The sequence below is a fragment of the Panulirus ornatus genome, chromosome 13 (assembly GCF_036320965.1).
Source record: "Panulirus ornatus isolate Po-2019 chromosome 13, ASM3632096v1, whole genome shotgun sequence".
Lineage (NCBI taxonomy): Eukaryota > Metazoa > Arthropoda > Malacostraca > Decapoda > Palinuridae > Panulirus > Panulirus ornatus.
The window spans coordinates 60790693-60810870 of record NC_092236.1 but is presented as its reverse complement, the minus strand read 5'-3'; the positions used below and the strand labels follow the sequence as shown (position 1 = coordinate 60810870).

Below are 20178 nucleotides of genomic sequence, written 5' to 3'. Positions count from 1 at the left end.
CCATTCTAATCTGCCCACCTCCCACCTTGCTCATACCACATGCATCTTTTGTGAAAAGCCATCACTACTTCCCAAAATACATCCCAATCCTCACCCACTCCCCTCATATCACATGCTCTCACCTTTTGCCATTCTACACTCAATCTCTCTTAATACTTCCTTACATAAGTCTCCTTTGCAAGCTCACTTACTCTCACCACTCTCTTCTCCCCAACATTCTCTCTTCTTTTCTGAAAGCCTCTATAAATCTTCACCTTCACCTCCACAAGATAGTGATCAGACATCCCTCCAGCTGCCCCTCTCAGCACATTAACATCCAATAATTTCTCTTTTACACACCTATCAAATAACACATAGCCCAATAATGCCCTTTGACCATCTCTCCTACTCATATACCTATACTTATGTATATCTGTCTTTTAAAACCAGTATTCCCAATCACCAGTCTTTTTTCAGCACACAAATCCACAATCTCTTCACCATTTCCACTTACAACAATGAACACCCCATGTACACCAATGATACCTCAACTGCCACGTTAATCACCTTCACATTTAAATCACCTATCACTATATCACTGGGAACAGGAAGAAATAATACTTCCCACATACTAACCGCATGTCGTAGAAGGCGGACTAAAGGGGGTGGGAGCGGGGAGTGGAAAGCCCTCCCTCCTTGTATTTAAAGTTCTAAAAAGGGAAACAGAGGAAGGAGTCAAGCAGAGAGTGCTCATCCTCCTCAAAGGCTCAGATTGGGGGTGTCTGAATGTGTGTGGATGTAACCAAGATGAGAAGAAAGGAAAGATAGGTAGTATGTTTCAGGAAAGAAACCTGGATGTTCTGGCTCTGAGTGAAACCCTCTCACCCTCCTTCCAGCATTTTCTCTAATTCATCTTCTCACATGCCAAGACTTTCAGCTCTCCATTCTTCCTTACACCAAACCTCCACATCTTCATGATCCTCATACCCACAAGAACTGTGAAATGGTCAAAGTCTCCAAAGAATCCTCTCATAACTCTAGTATCCAGCATTGCTTTTTTCAATCTTTCATCTCCTGTCACATTGTGAATCACAGCCTTTTGCTCTTCTCTTCCATCATTTCTCATCCATGTATACCTGTGGATCATCTTGAGCTGAAAAAAGGTGTTTGCAAGGAATAACCCCACTCAGCACAAATATCCACAAGATAACTTCCATTCTTATTTACTCCAAGCACTCCCCATTTACCAACTATCTCACCAATTTCATCACATCTCACTTTTGCATTCATATAACCCAATACAACCACATTTCTCTCATTCTCAAAACTGTTTATACAGTCATTCAAATTTCTCCAGAGACACTTCATTTTATCCTTTCCTAGTACAGTCTTCATACTCACAGAGACAAACCCATGCATATTTCACAATTCCTGCCTTTCCCTTCACACACATTATTCTTGATCCATTCTATCCATGCTCAGTAACACCCTCCCACACTCTTGGTAATACTAGAATCGCACACTCTTCTTTCCCTGTTCCTTGAAAACTTTCATTCATTCCCAATCACACTACTCCTCCCTTCACGCCCTCCCACAACTTGCATTCATCGTTTCTATTTTCACTCTATACAACCTGCCCAAGGATATGGGCTTCCTCAGTCCTCAGCATATCCATCTCCACATGCTCCCTCCTTTTACACTTGCCAGTCATCCCATTTACATTACATGCCATCACCCTAAGTCACTCGTCTGTTTTACTCCTTGGTAAAACTAGTAGACTCCATTGCCTCTTCTTAGCCTTTTGTGCCTCACCCTTGACAGGCTACTGGGAGAGGGTAACTCTAGCAGAGTGTTTCCAGAGGCAGCAAGGCTCCAAAATTGTCCGAAAACCTAAAAATCCCAGCAAACCTCAAGTGTTTGTCAGCATTTAAAAGGAAAACTACAACCACTATTGCGCTGCTGGAGTTGGGCAATGCCTTTCCATTTAGTTCCATCCCTATAGGTGTAGTAACAAAGGTGACCATGAGAAGGCAGGGAGAGACTTGGATACTCTATAAAGCTAGAGTATATTACCTCAAATTCGAAACTTCCCAACTCCACACCTATCACAATATCCTAACCTCAATGGTTATGTTACTGCCCCTGTGATACATTATCTTGCAGTATATTTTACAGACGATACATAATGAACATCTTTTCTATCAGATAGTTGTACTTTCTGCACACAAAAAGTCACAGTTGTCTCTTCATGACAAGAGGAAAAAGCCAATGATAATGCACTTCAATGCACCAATACTCTCACAAACTAACTTTACCTATCAGGGCATGCAAAACTGGAGAGATAAAAAGCATGCAAAGATCCTTCAGGGCAGGCAAAATTAGAGATTGAAAGCAGGCAAAGATCTTTCATGGCTTGCAGCAATACACTGAAGGATCTGAACTACTAGGAATGACTGAAATCAGTAAGGCTGAAGTCTAAAGCATAGATTTGAGAGGCATATCATTATTTACACAAGGAAAATCCTGAAAGGCATGGCTCCCATCCTACATCTGTTACCATGACTGTAAACAATCATTACTGAAAGCAAAAGGTGCAACAAACACAACAAAAGAAAACACCTTGAAGATATGAGACTCAAGACCATTCACAAACTGTCTGTAGCTATAAGAAACATTATGGGGAGTAAAACAGAGATATCTAAGGCCCTACATAAATACTTCCAAAGACAAGCCAGGCTATAGCAGTAACAAGGACCTGTAGGCCATGGCCTCCAACAGCTTGGGTGACCAAAGCCCAACTCAGCAGCTTAGATTTAGCAGTGAAATAAGAAGACCTCTAAAGTATGTCCCAGGTAAACCATGCACCAACATGCCTTACTCTCCCGGTAAACACTCCTATCTACATCTAACTTTCCCATTTACACCATATATTCATATCATCTTCAACAAAGCCTTTCTGTCAACTCTATCAAGCACTTTCTCCAGTTTCATATATGCTATACACAACTCAATCTCTCTCTCCTGGTATTTCTCATACAAATTCTTGAGAGCAAACATTTGGGTCACACTAGTTTATGCATAATCTTACATGTTTACTGCATCTACATGTTAGGAAAACACTTTAGGCTTGACATTTCATCATCCTTATCAATATCAGGTACATAAACAGTAATTAGATTTTCATACATTTTGTCATATTTTTTCTAAAAACTGCTATTTTCATGCTTTTTCTTTTGTTTTTGTGTTTCTCATGTCATACCTATACATTTAGGTTAAAAAATTAAAGGCCAAGAAGGGATTTGTTCCAGCTGGAGACAGCTGGTTAATCTAAAGTACTCCCTCTGACATCCAATAACAGAGCAAAAAAGATAATACTACATGGGTAAGTCCTTGTGACACATCCCATGAAAATTCAGGGAGTGCTACTGCACTAGTAAGTGCAGGTATTTGGAATGACCTTCCTGCAAAAGGAGAAATACCTTTACACTGCTAATGTAAACAGAGCTTCCAAGATTATACATCAAACACCTTAGTTATTACAATCAGACAACTACTAAAGATCTAAATTCATTTAAAAAACAAACAAACTTATGACTTACCCTTTCTGGAATGCATTTTTCTTACTTAGATAACCAGATCTGTAACAATTATTTGTATCCATGGCCACTGATAGTAGGTCATGCTCACCCCTATTTCAGAGAGAAATAAATGATTAGCTATATCAAATAGGGCATTTATCTACACATTCATACACACTGTACCTTCATAACCACAAGTAAGTACCTAAAAGCACCTTCAATTAGATTTTGCTATATTGCCAAGCTAGAACAGAGCCCTCATCACTTGGCTTGTATGTCCATGAATGACTTTTCTCTCGACTGCCTCACCACATCCCTTTGCTTGTATTGCTTCATGTAAGATGCTGTTCTTTTTTGCCAGCTACTCCTCTTGTGTGGTTATCTATTCTAGGTTCAGGGAAAGACCAAGGGCTTTAAATTGCCCACCTTGGTAGAAATAAGAGTGAGGGGGTGCCAGATCATAACCTTTAAGTTTTGAAACAGATCAGTGACATAAACAGTGAAAAATTCTTTGAAAAATGCAGGGATGGAGCAACCAAAGGACAAAACATGAAATTAAGCAAGAAACTTGTTAAAAAAGATGTAAATATGTACTTCTATATTATAGAGTTGATAGAGATGCTCTGTGGAAGGTATTAAGAATATATGGTGTGGGAGGCAAGTTGTTAGAAGCAGTGAAAAGTTTTTATCGAGGATGTAAGGCATGTGTACGTGTAGGAAGAGAGGAAAGTGATTGGTTCTCAGTGAATGTGGGTTTGCGGCAGGGGTGTGTGATGTCTCCATGGTTGTTTAATTTGTTTATGGATGGGGTTGTTAGGGAGGTGAATGCAAGAGTTTTGGAAAGAGGGGCAAGTATGAAGTCTGTTGGGGATGAGAGAGCTTGGGAAGTGAGTCAGTTGTTGTTCGCTGATGATACAGCACTGGTGGCTGATTTATGTGAGAAATTGCAGAAGCTGGTGACTGAGTTTGGTAAAGTGTGTGAAAGAAGAAAGTTAAGAGTAAATGTGAATAAGAGCAAGGTTATTAGGTACAGTAGGGTTGAGGGTCAAGTCAATTGGGAGGTGAGTTTGAATGGAGAAAAACTGGAGGAAGTAAAGTGTTTTAGATATCTGGGAGTGGATCTGGCAGCGGATGGAACCATGGAAGCGGAAGTGGATCATAGGATGGGGGAGGGGGCGAAAATTCTGGGAGCCTTGAAGAATGTGTGGAAGTCGAGAACATTATCTCGGAAAGCAAAAATGGGTATGTTTGAAGGAATAGTGGTTCCAACAATGTTGTATGGTTGCGAGGCGTGGGCTATGGATAGAGTGGTGCGCAGGAGGATGGATGTGCTGGAAATGAGATGTTTGAGGACAATGTGTGGTGTGAGGTGGTTTGATCAAGTAAGTAACGTAAGGGTAAGAGAGATGTGTGGAAATAAAAAGAGCGTGGTTGAGAGAGCAGAAGAGGGTGTTTTGAAATGGTTTGGGCACATGGAGAGAATGAGTGAGGAAAGATTGACCAAGAGGATATATGTGTCGGAGGTGGAGGGAACGAGGAGAAGAGGGAGACCAAATTGGAGGTGGAAAGATGGAGTGAAAAAGATTTTGTGTGATCGGGGCCTGAACATGAAGGAGGGTGAAAGGAGGGCAAGGAATAGAGTGAATTGGAGCGATGTGGTATACCGGGGTTGACGTGCTGTCAGTGGATTGAATCAGGGCATGTGAAGCGTCTGGGGTAAACCATGGAAAGCTGTGTAGGTATGTATATTTGCGTGTGTGGACGTATGTATATACATGTGTGTGGGGGTGGGTTGGGCCATTTCTTTCGTCTGTTTCCTTGCGCTACCTCGCAAACGCGGGAGACAGCGACAAAGAAAAAAAAAAAATAGTATAAGAGTGTGGTATGAATGGAACAGAATGACTGAAGACATGGTTAATGCAGAAAGCAAACATGAATTTAAAAAAGTTGTATGATAGTAAAGAATATTCCTGAGATGGCCCCAAGAGTGTAAAATTTCCTCAAGTACGAAATATAGGAAGTCACAAATAAAACCATGTAATTACACACAAACACACCACCAGCAGCTGACTAGAGAGGAGCCCCATCCAGTGCTCCCTATTATTTCAAGGTTTTGCAGGGTCTACAGCTTATGAAGCATATTATGAACAAGTGAGAGTAAAATGTGAAGAGGTCCTTGGTGATATATGCACCGGATATCAAGTTTGAGAATGCCACATATCAGTTTAATAGGGCTTAGGAATGGAAGCTTCTCAGATGCAATCCAATGACCAGGAATTCTGCCAACTTTAGTGAGTCAATATATTTTCATTATATATGAGAATGAGTGAGGAAAGATTGACCAAGAGGATATATGTGTCGGAGGTGGAGGGAACGAGGAGAAGAGGGAGACCAAATTGGAGGTGGAAAGATGGAGTGAAAAAGATTTTGTGTGATCGGGGCCTGAACATGCAGGAGGGTGAAAGGAGGGCAAGGAATAGAGTGAATTGGAGCGATGTGGTATACCGGGGTTGACGTGCTGTCAGTGGATTGAATCAAGGCATGTGAAGCGTCTGGGGTAAACCATGGAAAGCTGTGTAGGTATGTATATTTGCGTGTGTGGACGTATGTATATACATGTGTATGGGGGTGGGTTGGGCCATTTCTTTCGTCTGTTTCCTTGCGCTACCTCGCAAACGTGGGAGACAGCGACAAAGAAAAAAAAAAAAAAAAAAAAGAAAAAAAAATTTGCTTTTTAAGAAGATCCAGTTATTTAGCGTGTGAGTGGCTAACATGAGAGATGTGAACATGAGTAGCTAAGATTTACTGTTTAACACTGTAAAACTTAGCCACACTTCCTTACACGTCAGCTGAGCCTAAAGAAAAGGAAGAAATTTTTAAGTGTAACCACAAGGCCACACTTTCAGTGTCAGTATACTTAAAATCTTTCCATGAATGAGGCTATTTTGTCCTAGTAAGTTTCATCACTGATACTAGTATTACTTTGGGGGTTTATTCAAGAGCTTCAGCAACCCCTGAGCAAAGAAAAGGAAATAAGGTCCCAAAAAATAAAAAAAAAAAAAAAGCAGACAAATCAGAAGAGAAAGCTAAGATAAACTGGTCAACAAACACTACCAAAACCAAACAATAAACTTTCTCATTTCAAATTATACTGCAATCTGGTATGGACTCAAACTGGGTAATATATCAACAAGAGTCAGTTATGACAAGATTCTCCGGGAAGAGACAAAAGGAAGGTTAGAGAAACCACCAGAGAACAAATATTCACATATAGGAAATTGAGATTAACTAAAAATCAAAAGAACATGAACACACACTTATTTGTACCAAAGGAAAGAAAGTAGAATAATCAAAGAACAGGAAAGGTTAAAAGCACTTACTCTAAATCTCTAAATGAATGTTAAAAAGGAAGAAGTGCTTCGAACAATATTTACAGAAACTATTGAAAATGGCATCTTGAGAGGGACATGAGCATTTTTTCAGTTGCTAATGTTTTTTCTTTTTTTTTCACATTGTAGGCTCCAGTCAGTGACGTGTGGTGCAAGCTGGTTTGATCAAGTAAGTTATGAAAGGGTAAAAGAGATGTGTGGAAATAAAAAGAGTGTGGTTGAGAGAGCATAGGAGGGTGTGTTGAAATAGTTTGGACATATAGAGAGACTGAGTGAGGAAAGACTGACAAAGAGGATATATGTGTCAAAGGTGAAGGGAACAAGATGCAGAAGATGCAGGAGACCAAACTGGAGGTGGAAGGATGGAGTGAAAGACATTTTGAGCGACTGGGGCCTCAACATACATGAGGGTGAGAGGCATGCAAGGAATAGAGCGAATTGGAATGATATGGTATACCGGGGTCAACGTGTTGTCAATGGATTGAACTAGGGCATGTGAAGTGTCTGGGGTAAACCATGGAAAGGTCTGTGGGGCCTGGATGTAGAGAGGGAGCTGTGGTTTTGGTGCATTACACATGACAGCTAGAGACTGAGTGTGAGCGAATGTGCCCTTTTTTGTCTTTTCCTGGAACTACCTCGCGGGAGGGAGGGATGCTATTCCATGTGTGGTGGGGTGGTGATTGAAATGGATGAACATGTATGAACGTATACATGCGTATATTTGTACAGGAAACAGGAGTGGTGGGAGTATGTGATAGAGTGTAAGAAAGTAAACTCTATATTGATATGGGTAAAACTGAAAGTTGATGGAGAGAGATGGGTGATTATTGGTGCATATGCACATGAGCATGAGAAGAAAGATCATGAGAGGCAAGTGTTTTGGGAGCAGCTGAATGAGTGTGTTAGTGGTTTTGATGCACGAGACCAGGTCATAGTAATGGGTGATTTGAATGCAAAGGTGAGTAATGTGGCAGTTGAGGGAATAATTGGTATACATGGGGTGTTCAGTTTTGTAAATGGAAATGGTGAAGAGCTTGTAGATTTATGTGCTGAAAAAGGACTGGTGATTGGGAATACCTGGTTCAAAAAGAGAGATATACATAAGTATACGTATGTAAGTAGGAGAGATGGCCAGAGAGCGTTATTGGATTACATGTTAATTGATAGGCGCACGAAAGAGAAACTTTTGGATGTTAATGTGCTGAGAGGTGCAACTGGAGGGATGTCTGATCATTATCTTGTGGAGGCGAAGGTGAAGATTTGTAGAGGTTTTCAGAAAAGAAGAATGTTGGGGTGAAGAGAGTGGTGAGAGTAAGTGAGCTTGGGAAGGAGACTTGTGTGAGGAAGCACCAGGAGTGACTGAGTACAGAATGGAAAAAGGTGAGAACAAAGGAGGTAAGGGGAGTGGGGGAGGAATGGGATGTATTTAGGGAAGCAGTGATGGCTTGCGCAAAAGATGCTTGTGACATGAGAAGCGTGGGAGGTGGGCAGATTAGAAAGGGTTGTAAGTGGTGGGATGAAGAAGTAAGATTATTAGCGAAAGAGAAGAGAGAGGCATTTGGACGATTTTTGCAGGGAAATAATGCAAATGAGTGGGAGATGTATAAAAGAAAGAGGCAGGAGGTCAAGAGAAAGGTGCAAGAGGTGAAAAAGAGGGCAAATGAGAGTTGGGGTGAGAGAGTATCATTGAATTTTTAGGGAGAATAAAAAGATGTTTTGGAAGGAGGTAAATAAAGTGCGTAAGACATGGGAACAAATGGGAACTTCAGTGAAGGGGGCTAATGGGGAGGTGATAACAAGTAGTGGTGATGTGAGAAGGAGATGGAGTGAGTATTTTGAAGGTTTGTTGAATGTGTTTGATGATAAAGTGGCAGATATAGGGTGTTTTGGTTGAGGTGGTGTGCAAAGTGAGAGGGTTAGGGAGGATGATTTGGGAAACAGAGAAGAGGTAATAAAAGCTTTGCGGAAGATGAAAGCCGGCAAGGCAGCGGGTTTGGATGGCACTGCAGTGGAATTTATCAAAAAAGGGGGTGACTGTATTGTTGACTGGGTGGTAAGGTTATTTAATGTATGTATGATTTAAGGTGAGGTGTCTGAGGATTGGCGGAATGCTTGCATAGTGCCATTGTACAAAAGCAAAGGGGACAAAGGTGAGTGCTCAAATTACAGAGGTATAAGTTTGGTGAGTATTCCTGGGAAATTATATGATAGGGTTTTGATTGAGAGCATCAGATTGGGGAAGAGCAGTGTGGTTTCAGAAGTGGTAGAGAATGTGTGGATCAGGTGTTTGCTTTGAAGAATGTATGTGAGAAATACTTAGAAAAACAAATGGATTTGTATGTAGCATTTATGGATCTGGAGAAGGCATATGACAGAGTTGATAGAGATGCTCTGTGGAAGGTATTAAGAATATATGGTGTGGGAGGCAAGTTGTTAGAAGCAGTGAAAAGTTTTTATCAAGGATGTAAGGCATGTGTAAGTGTAGGAAGAGAGGAAAGTGATTGGTTCTCAGTGAATGTAGGTTTGCAGCAGGGGTGTGTGATGTCTCCATGGTTGTTTAATTTGTTTATGGATGGGGTGGTTAGGGAGGTGAATGCAAGGGTTTTGGAAAGAGGGGCAAGTATGCAGTCTATTGTGGATGAGAGAGCTTGGGAAAAGAGTCAGTTGTTGTTCGCTGATGATACAGCACTGGTGGCTGATTCATGTGAGAAACTGCAGAAGCTGATGACTGAGCTTGGTAAAGTGTGTGAAAGAAGAAAGTTGAGAGTAAATGTGAATAAGAGCAAGGTTATTAGGTACAGTAGGGTTGAAGGTCAAGTCAATTGGGAGATAAGTTTGAATGGAGAAAAACTGGAGGAAGTGAAGTGTTTTAGATATCTGGGAGTGGATTTGGCAGCGGATGGAACCATCGAAGCGGAAGTGAGTCATGGGGGGGGGGGGAATTCTGGGAGCCTTGAAGAATGTGTGGAAGTCGAGAACATAATCTCGGAAAGCAAAAATGGGTATGTTTGAAGGAATAGTGGTTCCAACAATGTTGTATGGCTGCGAGGCATGGACTATGGATACAGTTGTGCGCAGGAGGGTGGATGTGTTGGAAATGAGAGGTTTGAGGACAATATGTGGTGTGAGGTGGTTTGACCGAGTAAGTAATATAAGGGTAAGAGGGATGTGTGGAAATAAAAAGAGTGTGGTTGAGAGAGCAGAAGAGGGTGTTTTGAAATGGTTTGTTCACATGGAGAGAATGAGTGAGGAAGGATTGACCAAGAGGATATATGTGTCAGAGGTGGAGGGAATGAGGAGAAGTGAGAGACCAAATTGGAGGTGGAAAGATGGAGTGAAAAAGATTTTGAGTGATCGGGGCCTGAGCATGCAGGAGGGTGAAAGGCATGCAAGGAATAGAGTGAATTGGAATGATGTGGTATACCGGGGTCGACGTGCTGTCAATGGATTGAACCAGGGCATGTGAAGCGTCTGGGGTAAACCATGGAAAGTTCTGTGGGGCCTGGATGTGGAAAGGGAGCTGTGGTTTCAGTGCATTATTACATGACAGCTAGAGACTGAGTGTGAACGAATGGGGCCTTTGTTGCCTTTTCCTAGTGCTACCTCATGCATGCAAGGGGGAGGGGAGGTGCCATTTTTATGTGTGGTGGGGTGGTGATGGGAATGGATGAAGGCAGCAAGTATGGATATGTACATGTGTATATGTATATGTATGCGTATGTATATGAATGTATACGTTGAAATGTATAGGTATGTATATGTGCATGTGTGGGTGCTTATGTATATACATGTGTATGTGGGCGGGTTGGGCCATTCTTTCGTCTGTTTCCTTGCGCTACCTTGCTAACGCGGGAGACAGCGAGTAAGTATAATAAAAAAAAAGAGAGATATACATAAGCATACGTATGTGAGCAGGAGAGATGGTCAAAGGGTATTATTGGATTACGAGTTAATTGATAGGCATGTAAAAGAGATACTTTTGAATGTAAATGTGCTGAGAGGGGCAACTGGAGGGATGTCTGATCACTATCTTGTGGAGGCAAAGGTGAAGATCTGTAGAGGTTTCCAGAAAAGGTGAGAGAATGTTGGGGAGAAGAGAGTGGTGAGAGTAAGTGAGCTTGGAAAGGAAACTTGTGTCATGAAGTACCAGGAGAGACTGAGCGTAAAATTGCAAAAGGTGAAAGCAAATGACGTGAGGGGAGTGGATGAGGAATGGGATAAATTTTCAGAAGTAGTGATGGCTTGCACAAAAGATGCATGTGGAATGAGAAAGGTGGGAGATGGGCAGATTAAAAAGGATAGTGAGTGGTTGGATGAAGTAGTAAGTTTGTTAGTGAGAGAGAAAAGAGGCATTTGGACGATACTTGCAGGGAAGCAGTTCAAAGCGGCAGAAGGTTAAGAGAAAGGTGCAAGAGGTGAAAAAGAGAGCAAAGGAGAGTTGAGGTGAGAGAGTATCATCAAATTTTAATGAATAAAAAAATGTTTTGGAAGGAGGTGAATAACGTGCATAAGACGAGAACAAATGTGAACATTGGTGAAGGAGGCAAGTGGGGAGGTAATAACAAGTAATGATGAAGTAAAGAGATGGAGTGAGTATTTTGAAAGTTTGTTGAATGTGTTTGAAGACTGAGTAGCAGATACGGGGTGTTTTGGTCAGGGTGGTGTGCGAAGTGAGAGGGTCAAGGAGAATGGTTTGGCAAACATAGAAGAGGTAGTGAAAGCTTCGTGGAAGATGAAAGCCAGCAAAGAGGTGGGTTTGGATGGTATTGCAGTGGAATTTATATAAAAAAGGGGGTGACTGTTTGGTTGATTGATTGGTAATGATATTCAATGTGTGTGGATCATGCTGAAGTGCTGGAGGATTGGTGGAATGCATAGTGCCATTGTACAAAGGTAAAGGGGATAAAGATGAGTGTTCAAACTACAAAGGCATAAGTTTGTTGAGTATTACTGGAAAATTATATGGAAGGGTAGTGATTGAGAGGGTGAAGGTATGTATAGAGCATCAGGCTGAGGAAAAGCAGTGCGTTTTCAGATGTGGTACAGGATGTGTAGATTAGGTGTTTGCTTTGAAGAATGTGTGAGAGAAAAACTTAGAGAAACAGATGGATTTATTGGTAGCATTTATGGATCTGCTGAAGGCATATGATAGGGTTGATGGAGATGCTTTGTGGAAGGTCTTACGAGTATATGGTGTTGGAGGTAAGTTGCTAGAAGCAGTGAAAAGTTTTTACTAAGGATGTAAGGCATGTGTACGAGTAGGAAGAAAGGAGAGTGACTGGTTCCTAGTGAATGTTGGTCTGCAGCAGGGATGTGTGATGAGAGGAAAGTGATTGGTTCCTAACGAACGTCAGTCTGCGGCAGGGGTGTGTGATGTCCACACTGTTGTTTAATTTGTTTATGGATGGGGTGGTTAGGGACCTAATGCAAGAGTTTTGGAGTGAGGGGTGAGTATGCAGTCCGTAGGGGATGAGAGGTCCTGGGAAGTGTGTCAGTTATTGTTTGCCGATGATACAGCTCTATTGGCTGATTCGAGTGAAAAGCTGCAGAGGTTGGTGACAGTTTGGAAAAGTGTGTGAAAGAAGAAAGATGAGAGTAAATGTGAATACCAGCAAGCTTATTAGGTTCAGTAGGGTTGAGGGACAAGTTAGTTGGGATGTAAGTTTGAATGGAGAAAAATTGGAGGAAGTGAAGTGTATCTGGGAGTGATTTTAACAGCAAATGGAACCATGAAAGTGGAAGTGAGTCACAGCGTGGGGGAGGGGGTGAAGGTTCTGGAAGTGAAGAATGTGTGGAAGGAAAATGGTATCTTGAAGAGCCAAAATTGGTATGTTTGGAGGAACAGTAGTTTCAACAATGTTATATGGCTGTGAGGCATGGGCTATAGATAGGGTTGTACGGAGGAGGGTGGATGTGTTGGAAACGAAATGTTTGAGGACATTATGTGTGTGAGGTGGTTTGATCAAATAAGTAATGAAAGGTTAAGAAATGTGTGGAACTAAAAAGAGAGAGGTTGAGAGAGCAGAAGGGGGTGAGGGAGAGCAAAAAAGGATATGTTTGAAGAAATAGTAGTTCCAACAATGTTATATGATTGCGCGGCATGGGCTAAAGATAGGGTTGTACGGAGGAGGGTGATGTGTTGTAAATTAAATCTATGAGGACAATATGTGGTGTAACGTGTTCTTAACACTACCTTGCTAACACAGAAAATGGCAAAAATGTATAGAAAAAATATGGACAGAATGAGTGAGGAAAGACTGACAAAGAGGATATATATGTCAGAGGTGGCGGGAAGACAGAAAAGCAGGAGACCAAATTGGAAGTGGCAGGATGGATAGAAAAGATTTTGAGTGATCGGGGCCACAACATACAGAAGGGTGAGAGGCATGCAAGGAATAGAGTGAATTGGAATGATACAGTATACCGGGGTTGATGTACTGTCAATGGACTGAACCAGGGCATGTGGAACGTCTGGGGTAAACCATGGAAAGCCTGTGGGGCCTGGATGTGGATATGGAGTTGTGGTTTTGGTGCATTACACATGAGAGCTAGAGACTGAGTGAGAACAAATGTGGCCTTTTTTGTCTGTTTTCCTGGCACTACCTCACTGAAGCAGGGGGTAGCAATGCTGTTTCCTGAGGGGCGGGGTAGCTCCAGGTATGGATGAAGGCAAGCAGGTATGAATATGGACATGTGTGCATAGGTATATGTTTGTGTATGTGAATGTATATGTATGTACATGTGCATGTAACGAGGCATGGGCTATAGATAGGGTTGTGCGGAGGAGGGTGGATGTGTAGGAAATGAAGTGTTTGAGGACAATATGTGGTGTGATGTGGTTTGATAGAGTAAGTAATGAAAGGGTAAGAGAGATGTGTGGTACTAAAAAGGTGGCTGAGAGTGCAGAAGAGGGTGTATTGAAATGGTTTGGTCACATGGAGAGAATGAGTGAGGAAAGACTGACAAAGAGGATATATGTGTCAGAGGTGAAGGGAAAGAGGAGGAGTGGGAGACCAAATTGGAGGTGGAAGGATGGAGTAAAAAAAAGATTTTGAGCAACTGGGGCCTGAAAATGCAGGAGGGTGAAAGGTGTGCAAGGAGTGCGGTGAATTGGAACGAGGTGGTATATTGGGGTTGATGTGCTGTTAATGGATTGAACCATGGCATGTGAAGTGTCTGGGGTACACCATGGAAAGTTTTGTGAGGCCTGAATGTGGAAAGGGAGCTGTGGTTTTGGTGCATTACATATGACAGCTAGAGACTGTCTGTGAACAAATGAAGCCTTGTTGTCTTTTTCTAGCACTACCTTGCATGCGCATGGGAGGAGTGGGGTGCCACTTCACGTGTGGTGGGGTGGCGACGGGAATGGACGAAAGCAGCAAGTATGAATATGTGCATGTGTATATATGTATATGTCTGTGTATGTATATGTATGTATACATTAAAATGTATAGGTATGTATATGTGCGTGTGTGGGTGTTTATGTATATACATGTGTATGTGGGTAGGTTGGGCCATTCTTTCATCTGTTTGCTTGCCCTACCGCACTAACGCGAGAGACAGCGACAAAGTATAACAAATAAATAAATAATCATTATAATAATAATTTCCCGCTACAGCAAGGTAGCACCAGAAAACAGATGGAGAAAGATCCTTCCGCTCATATACACATATATACATACACAGACATACATGTACATATACATGCATGAAGAAAGCCACTACGAAAATGAGACATGATAAGCTCCCAAGTGTACTTTCGTGTGATGATCACATCATCAGCGGAGATACAAGAATGAGAAAGAAGACACATAGCAGGCTCTTGATATACAAGGAAGAGACATACCTAAGATGCCAATGGTAAACAAGTGTTACTGGATGGTGGTGTTTAGGTATGGCATCATGCCAGGTATAAAATTTCTATTATGTGGACAGGAAAGGAAAATGCTTACAAATTTTGCCTACGATAAAACTATCCAGTTTGTATAGACCTTCGCTAACATTAATGTAACAATTCTTTGTGTATCTAATGATAAAAGATTCAATGATACTTCTCATGGTAAGGGTGTTACAGCAAATAACTGAATTGGCAATACTCCAGTCAATACAGTGGTCATAATTTTCAACATGACTAAACAGAGCATCTGATTCTTGTCCTGTTCTTATACTATATTTATGTTGCTTAAGTCCATAAAGATCCTTACCAGTCTCCCCAACATAAAAGATATAATTTTTACAAGGTATTCTGTAAACACAGCTCACAGAATTTCATGGTGGGCTTTTTTATTAAGATATTCTTTATAGTATTGTTATTGCTGAAGGCTACATTTACATTTAGTATGGGACAAAATGGTTTCAGGTTAATGTCATGTGTAACTAACAACTAACTTCTTAGAACTATACAAGAGAGTAAGCTCTGTCCTGAACAAGAAGGTAGGCCGGGTAGACTATCTGGACTGCCAGAAAGCATCTGAGACTATACCACACAGGAGGCTGTTTTAAAGCTGGATCACCAGGCAAGAATAGGAGGAAATCCCTACAAAAGACTGAAGATTATTTCAGAGGGAGGTAACAAAGGATGCATGTTAGAGGAGCCTTTTCCACATGGGATGAGATGACCAGCAGAATGCCACAGAATTTGGCTATGGGACCATTACTCTTCTTGATCTATATCAATGACTTGCATGAAGGTATGGAATCCCAACTGAATATATTTACAGATGGTGCAAAGATTATGAAGGAAGTGAAAAGTGAGGAAGACTCATCAGCTGACAAAGGGACCTAAACAGGACCTAGATGGAAGGTCAACCAACACAAATGTACAGTAATGAGGATAGGACAAAGTGAAAGACAGCCTTGATATGATTATTACCAAGCTGGAAATATGTTAAAGAATTCAGTGTGTGAGAAGTACTTGGGAATCAACATTGTCATTAACCTGTCGCCAGAGTCCCATACAACAGAATCTCCCTAACTTACAAAAGGGTAACTTACTTGATTATGGAAAGTCAAAATTTCATGAAATCAAAAACCATGAAAATTCACCCAAAATACCATCAACTGGAAGAGATGAGACTTCCTTTCCTGGTTACTAGTTCATTTTCTCCAAATACTATATTGCATGGGCACCAGTTTTCTATCGATATCATATGCTGCATACAGTATCATACTTACTCATCACATTTACAACAACCCAAACTCCAGACTGCAACACCAACACACTTAAAACACAAACCGAATGAGCAATAGAAATATGGGAAAGAAGTTACAAACTACAAAAAATCTTTGTAACATTAAGACTCACTTTAACATAATGAAAAATAGTACAAGCCTTAAATCTACTGAACTGTCAGTGACAGGTCACATATTATCACACTTTCCTTTAACATATTCAAAGATACTTCTAGTTTTTGCTTATATCACCATGATACTTAGCAGCACACACTGTTGAATCTAATCTTCCATCTACACAATACAAAGTGAGTAATTTCTCCATCTTATAAAGCATCAGCCTGCTTCTTCTTTATGACAAGTATAATAAATAAAATAAATCAATACAAAAGCAATGATGCATAAAATAATGAGTCTAGTCATTCACTTACTTATCTCCTTGTACTGAAGTACCAATTACAAATCCAAGAGATTTAACAACATCTACTGACAGAACCCCAGCACTCTTCATAAAGCACAGAAGTTCTCGAGGTGTACGCTTTTCACTTGATTTTTTCTTCTTTTCAGTGTCTTCAATTTGGAGATGCTGTAGAAAAGAAACCAATAATGAAGTGGGAACAAGTCATACTTCTTTCCTTACGATGCCAAAAATCATTTTCATCTTTAACTCTTTCTCCACCTCAACCCCATGACCAATGCCTTCTCATTAAAACTAAGATCTATTACAGACACATGCACAAACTTTTAGAAAGGAAGGATTCAAACAGTTCAGTAGCCTCATAGGAATTCGGAAAAGGTAAAGAGGTTTATGGTAGTCAGAAAACCTTTTCAAAAGTATCCATCCATGCATCATGCTTTAACATCATATATGTAACTGTTATATATGATGAAATGATAAGAACTATCAGAAAATCCATTTCCAGATGATACTTCTAAGTTTTAGGCCTAAATCACATGATATACATATTCAGTGCAGGTAAGTGTGCATGCATAATATTTCTATTCCATTTAAAGCAAGTGTGAATTGTGCAGTATGATAGTTTGAGTTTTCCTGTAATGTCATATGATATTCCATGTCTTGTGGATTGCCTGCATTTTTCTAAGCATTAAGTTGATGACATGCAGCAGGTAACCATACTATACTACCACATGACGGAAATATTTTTCTTTCAAGATGCTAGTGTACATATATATGGTCAACTCCACAACTATGTAAATATGGAAGAAAACACCTAATTCAGGACCAACAAACACAGACAGAACAAAATATATAACCCATATTTTTCTCTCTGTAAGTGTCTTCACTAAATAAGATGTACAAGAACCCTAACCGCAAAAAGTTGATGGGAACACTGACATATTTTCATTTTCGGAATGCTATCCTATCACTAAGATGTTTAAAACTAATGCACAATGGGTCAATGCACTCATGGTACACATATATAATACTCCGGTCATTTTTTTGCCAAGCATCTGTGCATGTAGGCATGCTTGTAACTGGAGGTTATCATTCTAACCAAAGAATCTTTAATTCTTGCAAATAAATGAAAATAGGATGAAATAGGCTGAACCATCCATTGTAGTTTCTGGGGAAAATCTATTATGATAAATCAGTTCTATTTCAGACTAACAAATCAGTTCCACTTTCTTAAAATGAAAAGAAGGACATCAGCATCATCATGTTCTTGATTGACTGATTTTGTGGACTTTCTGAGGTACCAGGAACTAAAGGTTATTCAGCACTTTTTAACAAGTAAAAATCTCTAAAAGCTCAAACCTACTTACGCAGAACTATACATTTCGATTTCCTTTGAATATCGAAAAACTTAAAACTGCTTTTCTAAAATTACATACATTGACTTCCTTTTAAAAACTCATCAGCCTATTTAACACAAGTGACAAAAATTCCTCCAATGCTTTCACTCCTTCAATTGTCATAATATAATCCATTTTTGACTCTGAGACTCCTGTATTTCTGGCATTCCATTTGTACTTGTTCCATGATAATACTAACATTGCATATGTCGCATATAGAGGTAGGCCTCCTCTCCATTAATACTTTCATGCACCTGGGGATGAGAAGAAAGATTAGGAGGAGCAAGTGTTTTGGGAGCAGCTGAGTGAGTGTCTTAGTAGTTTTGATGCACGAGACTGGGTTATGCTGATGGGTGATTTGAAAGCAAAGGTGAGTATGTGGCAGTTGAGGGAGTAATTAGTGTACATGGGGTGTTCAGTGTCGTAAATGGAAATGGTGAAGAGCTTGTGGATTTGTGTGCTGAAAAAGGACTGGTGATTGGGAATACCTGGTTTAAATAGAGAGATATACATAAGTATATGTATGTAAGTAGGAGAGATGGTCAGAGAACGTTATTGGATTATGTGTTAACTGATAGGCACACGAAAGAGAGACTTTTGGATGTTTATGTGCTGAGAGGTGCAAATGGAGGGACGTTTCCTCATTACCTTGTGGAGGCGAAGGTGAAGATTTGTAGAGGTTTTCAAAAAAGAAGAAAGTTGGGGTGAAGAGAGTGGTGAGAGTAAGTGAGCTTGGGAAGGAGACTTGTGTGAGGAAGTAGAGGAAGTACAAGGAAAGACTGAGTGCAGAATGGAAAAAGGTGAGAGCAAAGGACGTAAGGGGAGTGGGGGAGGAATGGGATGTATTTAGGGATGCAGTGATGGATTGCGCAAAAGATGCTTGTGGCATGAGAAGCGTGGGAGGTGGGCAGATTAGAAAGGACTGTGAGGGGTGGGATGAAGTAAGATTATTAGTGAAAGAGAAGTGAGAGGCATTTGGACGAGTTTTGCAGGGAAATAATGCAAATGACTGGGAGATGTATAAAAGAAAGGCAGGAGGTCAAGGGATAGGTGCAAGAGGTGAAAAAGAGGGCAAATGAGAGAGTATCATTAAATTTTGGGGAGAATAAAAAGATGTTTTGGAAGGAGGTAAATAAAGTGCGTAAGACAAAAGAACAAATGGGAACATCGGTCTAGGGGGATAATGGGGAGGTGATAACAAGTAGTGGTGATGTGAGAAGGAGATGGAGTGAGTATTTTGAAGGTTTGTTGAATGTGTTAGATGATAGAGTGGCAGATATATAGTGTTTTGGTCGAGGTGGTGTACGAAGTGAGAGGGTTTGGGAGAATGATCTGGTAAACAGAGAAGAGGTAGTAAAAGCTTTGCAGAAGATGAAAGCTGGCAAGGCCATGGGTTTGGATGATATTGCAGTGGAATTTATCAAAAAAGGGGGTGACTGTGTTGCTGACTTGCTGGTAAGGATATCTAATGTATGTATGACTCATGGCAAGGTGCCTGAGGATTGGTGGAATGCATGCATAGTGCCACTGTATAAAGGCAAGGGGGATAAAGTTGAGTGCTCAAATTACAGAGGTATAAGTTTGTTGAGTATTTCTGGAAAATTATATAGTAGGGTATTGAATGAGAGGGTGAAGGCATGTACAGAGCATTAGATTGGGGAAGAGCAGGGTGGTTTCAGAAGTGGTAGAGGATGTGTGGATCAGGTGTTTGCTTTGAAGAATGTATGTGAGAAATACTTAGAAAAGCAAATGGATTTATCTGTAGCATTTATGGATCTGGAGAAGGCATATGATAGAGTTGATAGAGATGCTCTGTGGAAGGTATTAAGAATATATGGTTTGGGATGCAAGTTGTTAGAAGCAGTGAAAAGTTTTTATCGAGGATGTACGGCATGTGTATGAGTAGGAAGAGAGGAAAGTGATTGGTTCTCATTTAATGTCAGTTGGCGGCAGGGGTGTGTGATGTGTCTATGGTTGTTTAATTTGTTTACGGATGGGGTCATTAGGGAGGTGAATGCAAGAGTTTTGGAAAGAGGGGCAAGTATGGAGTCTGTTGTGGATGAGAGAGCTTGGGAAGTGAGTCAGTTGTTGTTTGCTGATGATACAGCACTGGTGGCTGATTCAAGTGAAAAACTGCAGAAACTGGTGACTGAGTTTGGTAAAGTGTGTGAAAGAAGAGAGATGAGAGTAAATGTGAATAAGAGCAAGGTTATTAGGTAAAGAAAGGTTGAGGGACAAGTCAATTT

General features: G+C 40.7%; 1 protein-coding gene across 13 annotated transcripts in view; it reads right to left on the bottom strand.

Annotated features, from left to right (window-relative positions):
• Window positions 1-20178, bottom strand: part of LOC139752964 (TBCC domain-containing protein 1-like) — a 152165-nt gene that overhangs the window by 82132 nt on the left and 49855 nt on the right. For all 13 annotated transcript variants that reach the window (XM_071669107.1, XM_071669102.1, XM_071669113.1 and 10 more), the window contains 2 exons: window positions 16549-16703; window positions 3579-3668 (listed from right to left, as the gene is read on the bottom strand). In XM_071669107.1, coding sequence (XP_071525208.1) covers window positions 3579-3668; window positions 16549-16703 — 245 coding nt within the window. The remainder of the gene's footprint in view (window positions 1-3578; window positions 3669-16548; window positions 16704-20178) is intronic.